This window comes from Phocoena sinus, chromosome 15, assembly GCF_008692025.1.
Source record: "Phocoena sinus isolate mPhoSin1 chromosome 15, mPhoSin1.pri, whole genome shotgun sequence".
NCBI classification, from domain to species: domain Eukaryota; kingdom Metazoa; phylum Chordata; class Mammalia; order Artiodactyla; family Phocoenidae; genus Phocoena; species Phocoena sinus.
This window is the reverse complement of record NC_045777.1, coordinates 50,813,823-50,822,389: the sequence shown is the minus strand read 5'-3', so window position 1 is coordinate 50,822,389 and position 8,567 is coordinate 50,813,823. Positions and strand designations below refer to the sequence as shown.

Below are 8,567 nucleotides of genomic sequence, written 5' to 3'. Positions count from 1 at the left end.
GGACACGGGTGTCTCACCCGTTTTCTTCCCGGGAGGCCATGTGGGCCCCAGTTTGCCACGTTGCTCTGTGGGTGAAGCTGTTGGGCTCGCACACAGCCCCCTTCTCAGAGACCATGTGTCCAGCCGGGTCCCCGTGCTGCCTAGCACGGGTCTTGCTGGGGCCCGAGTCATGGGAGCGGCAGCTCATTGGAGCCACGTGTCCTTCACTGCAGCGAGGCAGTCTGGGAGAACATGGCGCGCATGTGCGTGAAGACTCAGCGGCTGGATGTCGCCAAGGTGTGCCTGGGGCACATGGGCCACGCGCGCGGAGCCCGAGCGCTGCGGGAGGCTGAGCAGGAGCCAGAGCCAGAGGCCAGGGTGGCCGTGTTGGCCATACAGCTGGGCATGCTGGTGAGTGGGCACCACCCCGATGGGCAGGCCAGCCTCCCACACACAGTGTGTGCTTGTCTGGGCCCTTGGGTTGCAGGGAACAGAAACCCCCTCAAACAAGCTGAGGCCAAAATGGGGGTGGGGGGGAGGGAGCCCCCTGCAGAGCCCCCGAGGCCACTCCACTCCACGCCGGTCCCCTCCCTGCCTCCTGCATGTTTGCAGAGCTCACGGCCCCTTGTACCCCTGTGGCCCAGAGAGGCCGATGGAAGTCGCAAGAGATGCAGGCCGAGGGGCCGGGCACAGCTCACTGTCGGGCTGGGGACAGTCGGGAGCAGACACCCACAGGTCTGATGGGGTCTGGGTGGAGCTCAGACCCACTGGCTGACGGGCAGGCCTGCCCTCTCCAGTGTCGTCTTGACCATCCCCGCGCATGCCCCAAAGTGTCCATCCCACCCAGGGTGTGTTGTGGTCTCAGTCGTGGGCGGGTTGATGGCCTGGCCGCCCTGCCGCCTGCTACGGTGGATCCCTGGTGACTTTTGGCTGCTGTTGGGGGCATCATCGGCGCCAACAGGCACACTTCCTTCCCTCAGGAGGACGCGGAGCATCTGTACGAGAAATGCGGGCGCTACGACCTCCTCAATAGGCTCCTGCAGGCAGAGGGCCAGTGGCAGAGGGCCATTGAGCTGGCTGAGCGACACGACCGCGTGCACCTGCGCACCACCTACTACAATTACGCCCGGCACCTGGAGGCCAGCGGGGACTGCAGCCTGGCCCTCAGCTAGTGAGCACGGGCGGGCAGCCAGGACCTCTTGCCTCTGCTGCCCCAGTGAGGGGGCCTCGGAGGTTCTGAGAGGAAGATCCGGACCAGCACCATCTTGGTGGGAGGGCTTTGGGGGGGCCTGAGCTCTGTGCTTTAGGAGGACCTGCCAGGCTCTGGGTCTCTAGGCTGCAGCGCTGGTCGGGCCTGTGCCCCCCGGACAGTGCTAGTGGTGGAGCTCTTAGTCGGGTGCACAGGCCATTGAGCTGCAAGCTGAACCAGGAAGTGAGCGGCGCTTTCTCTTCTCCCGCAGCTACGAGAAATCAGACACGCACCGCTTCGAGGTGCCACGGATGCTGGCAGAGGACCTGCAGGCCCTGGAGCTATACATCAACAAGATGAAGGACAAGTGAGTGGCTGGGCCTGGGAGGTCTTCCCCCCAGAGCCTCACACGTGAGCTGGTCCCCAGGGCACCGGGCGGGGGCCTCCCCCAGGGACCTCACTCGGGCTCATCCACCTGGCGTCCATGTCTCCTGGCTGCTGGTGTGGGACCCAGGGCTCACTTTGGCGGGAGAGGGGCCTGAGGGAGCACATGCGGCTCCTCGCAGGACCCTGTGGAGGTGGTGGGCCCAGTACCTGGAGAGCCAGGCCGAGATGGATGCCGCACTTCGCTACTATGAGCTGGCGCACGACTACTTCTCTCTGGTCCGCGTTTACTGCTTCCAGGGCAACATCCAGAAGGTAGGAGCCCCGGAGGGAGGTGGGCTGCTTGGCAGAGGAGGCTGCACGCAAAACCCCTGTCCCTGGTGTCTCTAGGCCGCAGAGATAGCCAGCGAGACCGGGAACTGGGCGGCCTCCTACCACCTGGCCCGCCAGTACGAGAGCCAGGACGAGGTGCGGCAGGCCGTGCACTTCTACACACGCGCCCAGGCCTTCAACAATGCCATCCGCCTCTGTAAGGTGCGTGCCCAGCCCCTGCCAGCGCCTCCGGGTGGGGGAGGCTGCTTCCCACCTTCTGTTGAGAGAGTTTCAAACAGAAGGTTAGAGACTCATGTCGTGAGTGTTATTCCCCTACCCAGGCAGGTGTCTACGTCTCACGCCTCACTCTGCCCAAGTGCGCTCGGGGACGTTCCCTGCTATCCAGGCTCCTGAGCAGCAGGGAGGCTGTTCACGCCTCGTACTCAATAGACCTACCTAGGAAGCCATCGGGCGCTTTGCATCCATAAAAGTGTTCCAGCCCAGGGTCCCACTTCAAGAAAAGTCGAAAAGGCGGAGAGCCCTCATGTCAGGTAGTTCCCCAACGTTCTGTGCTCCCACAGGAGCACGGCCTGGATGACCAGCTTATGAATTTGGCCCTGCTGAGCTCCCCCAAGGACATGATCGAGGCCGCACGCTACTACGAGGAGAAGGGCGAGCAGATGGACCAGGCGGTCATGCTGTACCACAAGGTGAGGCCACCCGCTCCAGGCCCCGGGCACAGTGGGGCGCCCAGACGGTGCTGCTCAGACCTCCCCCGCTGTCCACAGGCCGGCCACTTCTCCAAGGCCCTGGAGCTGGCCTTCGCCACACAGCAGTTTGTGGCCCTGCAGCTTGTGGCAGAGGACCTGGACGAGAGGTCAGACCCCGCCCTCCTGGCCCGCTGCTCCGATTTCTTCCTGGAGCACAGTCAGTACGAGAAGGCGGTGGAGCTGCTGCTGGCCGCCAAGAAGGTACGGGCCCTGCGGGCAGGCGGCCACCCTCACCAACCACGCTCACCAGGAAGGCCAGGCCGGCCTGTGCGGGACTCGCCGCCTGTTTCCAGTCATAGCTAAGGAGTCCACTTTCTTCTGTGTGTGTGTTGTAAAGAGCACATAACGTGAAAGTTACCATCTTAGGGGTTTTTGAGTGTACAACTCAGTGGTGTTAAGCACATTCACGTGTTCGTGCAGCCGATCTCCAAGACCCTACTGGTCTCGCAGAACTCAAACTCTTCCGGCCCCTGGCACGCACCCTCCGCCTTTCTGTCTCTCTGAGCGTGAGTCTAGGGACGTGTGCCAGTGGAGTCGCTTGTCTTTGCGACTGGCTTTTCGCCCGAGCATAGCGTCCCCCAGGCCGTCCACGCTGCAGCGTGTGTTGGAAGGTCCCTGCTGTTTGAGACTGAACCGTATCCCTCTGCACGGACAGACCACACCTGGCTTGTCCAGTATCCACAGGTGGACGTTTGGGTTGCTTCTACCCTTTTTTTTTGGCCACACCAGCACAGCTTGTGGGATCTTAGTTCGCCAACTAGGGATGGAACCTGGGCCCTCGGCAGTGAGAGCGCAGCGTCCTAACCGCCAGGGAATTCTCTCTACCTTTTGACCGTTGTGAATGAGCATGAATGTGCGAACATCTCTTCAAGACCCTGCTTTCAGTTCTTTGGGGAATTTACCCAGAGAGGGAAGTGCTGGGTCACATGATAACTCTGCTCTAACATTCTGTGGAACCGCCACACTGTTTCCATGGCGGCTGAACCATTTGATGCTCCCACCAGCAGAGCACCAGGGTCCCAGTTTCTCCACATCCTCCGCAACACTCCCTGTCTTCTAGTTTCTGATAGTAGCCGTCTTAATGGGTATGTGCACTAATCTTCCTTAAGGAGAAAAATTCCCCTTGATGGAAATTGAATGGAGATATAGAAAATGGTTAGTCACCCAGAATCAGCCTGTCCTAATTGGAAGATCTTTTTTCCTGCAGCCAGAATCACGCTTGCAGTGTGGTCTCTCATTATGAGTGATAGGAGAATTCCTGAGCAAGTGAAAAGGCACACACACCACGTACTTGGTTAGAGAGACCTACTGACTGGCCTCCCCTAAGGCCGCTTCAGACTGACTCTGACCCCAGGAAAAATACCACAGGGCTTCCTCTGGTTAGATGAGTGGATTCTGTAGTTTTACAGTGAAAACCAGATAAGCCAGAAGAGCCGAGAAAAATCTGGAAAGAAGAGTATAGCAAGAGGTGATTAAACCTCCCAGATCATAAACTATATCAGTGCTAGAATAATTGGGGTTTAGTGCGTGATCGGGCCTATAGATCAGGAGGAAATACTAGAAAATCCAGAAATAGAGCCACATACGGATGCACATTTACATGTGGTGAAGGAGCATCTCACAACAGTGGGGATGAGCCCTTCGGTGAATGGGGTGGACACAGCCAGGTGGCCACTTGGGAAAAGTGAAGTCAAACCCGTCTCACCTGCTGCGTCTGAGGAAACTGCAGGCAGGTCAGAGATCTAAGTGCATAGGGAGGCGGCCCAGTGCCACCAGAAGCCACGTGTGTCTCGTATGACCTTGAAGGAGGGAAGGCATTTTCTAAATACAACTCAAAACCCAACAGCCATAGTGGGAAAGACTGATCAATTTGACCAAATACAAATTTGAAAATAGCACATGGAAAATACAGCATAAACAAAGCAAAGATGAATAATAAAATGGGAGAAAATGTATTCTACCTATATCCCGAAAGGCCAGTCTTCTTAATATGTATAGAGTTTCTATAAACCAATAAGAAATCTACCAACAACTCAAGAGGAAGGACAAAGAATATGGTCAGTTTGTTTTAAAAAAAGGAAATCTGGATGGTTCCTGAATGTCCGATACACAGACTCACTCATATCAGGGGAATACAGATCAGACGTGAGGAGATGCCATTGTTTGTGAATTAGGCCAGTAAAGTAAAAAGGCTAGAAAACCCGCCAGGTTGTAGTGGGAAACAGTTGTGCTCAGGCTGCGGGTAGGAACATGGCAGTGGTACCTGCCACAGGTGACAAGCACATCTTCCTCGGTCCAGTGCTTCCTATCGTCAGCAGTCATGCTAACAACACACTTATACACGAGTGAGTGGCATAGGTACAAGGACCTCCGCACCTGCAGGACCACCCCTCTGAGTCTGGGCAGGATGCCCTGCAGGTTCCCAGCACAGCCGTCAGCAGGGCAAATCATCTCCAAGATATAGTTCTTTTTCTTCCCAAGACACATTCTTTTTTATTAATCCACAATGGGCTGTTTTATTTATTTTTTTAAATTTATTTTATTTCTGGCTGTGTTGAGTCTTCGTTGTTGCGCACGGTGTTTCTCTAGTTGGGCGAGCGGGGGCTACTCTTCGTTGCGGTGCGCAGGCTTCTCATTGCAGTGTCTTTGTTGCGGAGCATGGGCCTAGGCGTGCGGGCTTCAGTAGTTGTCGCTCGCGGGCTCTAGAGCACTCGGGCTTCAGTAGTTGCAGTGCGTGGTCTCAGTAGTTGTGGCGCACGGGCTTAGTTGCTCCACGGCGTGTGGGATCTTCCCGGACCAGGGCTCGATCCCATGTCCCCTGCATTGGCAGGCAGATTCTTAACCACTGAGTCACCAGGGAAGCCCCCCAAGACACGTTCTTAAGTGAAGAATACATAATTTTTCTTGAATTTTTAAGGAAAGTTAATTAAATTAATTAAACTCCTTACTTTGAAAACTTGAAAGGAATTATAGAAGAAAATTAGTTTCTGGTCCCCTTTTCCTCCCACAATGAATATAACTTCCTTTTGGGCTGCACGTTTCCTTGGTTGCCTCTAGAGTGTCAATAGCAAGAGAAGGTCACGTGCCCCCACCTGGCCGCACTGTTCCCCCCACCCCCACCCCAGGAGGCGGGGAGGTGTGGCTCTCCCCCAGGCCACAGGTGACTGCCCCTTGGTTTCTGTGGCCCTTCTCAGTATCACGAAGCCCTGAAGCTCTGCCTGGAGCAGAACTTGACCATCACTGAGGAGATGGCTGAAAAGATGACGGTGTCCAAGGACTGCAAGGAGCTGTCTGAAGAGTCCCGGCGTGAGCTGCTGGAGCAGATTGCCAGCTGCTGCATGCGCCAGGGCAACTACCACCTGGCCACCAAGAAGTACACGCAGGCAGGGGACAGACTGAAGGTGAGTGCGACCCGGCGCATGGGTGCCCTGTGGGATGAGCTTCCGGGCAGGGTTCCGAGGGCGCCTGCCAAGACTTTGCAGCCCAGAGCTCGCTTGTCCTGAAGACACACCTGCAGCGTCGGGCGGGAGCTCTGTCCACCTTGCCAGGAAGGGGCCAGCCCGGCTCTTTCTCTGTCCAGGCCATGAGAGCACTGCTCAAGTCTGGGGACACTGAGAAAATTGTGTTCTTTGCGGGCGTCTCGAGGCAAAAGGAGATCTACATCATGGCAGCCAACTACCTGCAGTCCCTGGACTGGCGGAAGGACCCGGAGATCATGAAGAGCATCATCAGCTTCTACACCAAGGGCCGGGCCCTGGACCTCCTGGCCGGCTTCTACGATGCCTGTGCCCAGGTACCGACCCCCCACTTCCAGGGGCCCCGGGTGGATGGAGGACCCATGGGTCCTGACGCCTCCTCCTGCAGGTAGAGATCGACGAGTACCAGAACTACGACAAGGCCCACGGGGCACTGACTGAGGCCTACAAGTGCCTGTCCAAGGCCAAGGCCAGGAGCCCACTGGACCAGGAGGCCAGGCTGGCGCAGCTGCAGAGCAAAATGGCACTGGTGAAGCGCTTCATGCAGGCCCGCAGGTGCGTCAGCCGTGGGGCAGCACGGCACTTCCAGTGGACATTCTTCTAAGGAACTCCTTGGACAGCTGGACAGGAAGGGCAGGGTGTGCCGTTGCTCTATGCACGTCGGGGCTCCTCTGGTTCCTGCAAAACCAGGCCGACTCTTGGGGGGTTGTTCCAGAAACAGCCGAGACCTTTGAGGAAGGAAAGTGGTGGTCGGGGGAGGCAGGTTGGTGTCAGGAGAGGCTGTGTCTGAGGGGAGCCCGGGCCTGCTCAGGTGCGTGCAGGGGTCCAGCAGGTGGTTCTGGGGAGGGGGCCCATGGGGTGGAGGCTCGGGCAGCACGCCGCCTGTTTTAGGACAGGCCACAAGTCCAAATGTGTCTGGGGTCTTAGTTTTTACTTACTGGCAGCTAGTCCAGTGCTTCCAAGACCCTTGTGTGGACAGCAGGGCTCAGCTTCTGCCAAACCAATGAAAGCACTTTGCTTATCTGAGAAGAGGCTTTCCAAAAACTTGCAAAAACATTTTGAATGCTGTTTATGGAGTGGGGCTCTTTGAAGGGTGCTCCCCCAGTCAGATGTGTAGCTTCAGGAACATCAGGGCTGCAGGAGGGAGGGGGCTCAGCCACAGGGCAGGGTGCTTGGACAGAGGGAGGGGAATGCGGGGGCCAGAGGGCCAGCCTGTGGGGGACTCACAGGGCCTCCTGGTCCCACCCCCACCTGCACGCACCGCACCAGGCACTGCGGAGACCTTGGGCGTCACTGCGTTGGCCTTTGCCTGGGCTGCCCTCCCTGACGCTTCCCCACAGTGACGCACCCCCTCCATGCCCTCGCCTCTCTGCCCCAGGTCACCCTCCAGGCTGCTCCCTGGGCGGGACTGGCATTGACAGGCCGTGCCCTCCAGAGTCTAGTGCAGCACCAGTACCAGCCCTGCAAGCGGTCAATACGTTTTGTTAAAACCAATTAGTGAATTTATGAATTGACTCAATAAAGAATTAATTTAGTTCACGGGAATTACCTTCTTAAAAGCTGCATCCTTGGGCTTCCCTGGTGGCGCAGTGGTTGAGAGTCTGCCTGCCAATGCAGGGGACACAGGTTCGTGCCCCGGTCCGGGAAGATCCCACATGCCGCGGAGCGGCTGGGCCCGTGAGCCATGGCTGCTGAGCCTGCGCGTCCGGAGCCTGTGCTCCGCAACGGGAGAGGCCACCACAGTGAGAGTCCCGCGTACCGCAAAAAAACAAAAACAAAAACAAAACAAACAAAACAGCTGCATCCTCTGGGCCGAGAGCCTGCCCTAACCCCTGACGTGTAGCCGTGCCCTGGGTTGGGGCTCAGAATGTCCCTGCTCCCAGCAGGACATACACCGAGGACCCCAAGGAGTCGGTCAGGCAGTGCAAGCTGCTCCTGGAGGAGCCGGACCTGGACAGCACCGTCCGCGTCGGGGACGTATACGGCTTCCTGGTTGAGCGCCACGTGCAGATGGAGGACCTGCAGACGGTGAGGCCGCACCTGGGGCTGATGGGGTTGCGGGGTGATAGGGGTATCCCGGCTGCAGAGCCCCCTGCGGAGCTCGCAGTGGGGGAGGCACCTCCCCACATTTTGATTTTCTTTTTGACTTTTCAGCCTTTCTTATTTTGAAATAATTTCAAACTGAGACGTTACAAGAATAATAGAACCCAACCCTTTACCAGATTCATTTTTTTTAACATTTTGCCACATTTATATATTCATTCTATGTTTTAACTTTTCTATTTTATACATAAAATGGGTATTTTCTGAGCCATTTGACAGGCACAGACATCCTTTCCTGTCCCTTCACTCCTCAGTTTGCTAATAACACTTGGGGTGCCCACCTCCTGGAGTTGACAGAGTGTATGTAAGATGGGTGTCACTTCCTTAAATGTAGGATAGAATGTGTAAGTGAAC

The 8,567-nt window shown here is 56.9% G+C and overlaps 1 protein-coding gene across 6 annotated transcripts in view; it reads left to right on the top strand.

The window, feature by feature from the left end:
- IFT140 (intraflagellar transport 140) overlaps positions 1-8,567 on the top strand; it is a 70,494-nt gene that overhangs the window by 56,593 nt on the left and 5,334 nt on the right. For all 6 annotated transcript variants that reach the window (XM_032604069.1, XM_032604072.1, XM_032604071.1 and 3 more), the window contains 11 exons: positions 213-390; positions 960-1,150; positions 1,440-1,535; positions 1,735-1,867; positions 1,943-2,086; positions 2,446-2,574; positions 2,653-2,835; positions 5,829-6,035; positions 6,215-6,427; positions 6,499-6,665; positions 7,997-8,138. In XM_032604069.1, the coding sequence (XP_032459960.1) occupies positions 213-390; positions 960-1,150; positions 1,440-1,535; positions 1,735-1,867; positions 1,943-2,086; positions 2,446-2,574; positions 2,653-2,835; positions 5,829-6,035; positions 6,215-6,427; positions 6,499-6,665; positions 7,997-8,138 (1,783 nt within the window). The remainder of the gene's footprint in view (positions 1-212; positions 391-959; positions 1,151-1,439; positions 1,536-1,734; positions 1,868-1,942; positions 2,087-2,445; positions 2,575-2,652; positions 2,836-5,828; positions 6,036-6,214; positions 6,428-6,498; positions 6,666-7,996; positions 8,139-8,567) is intronic.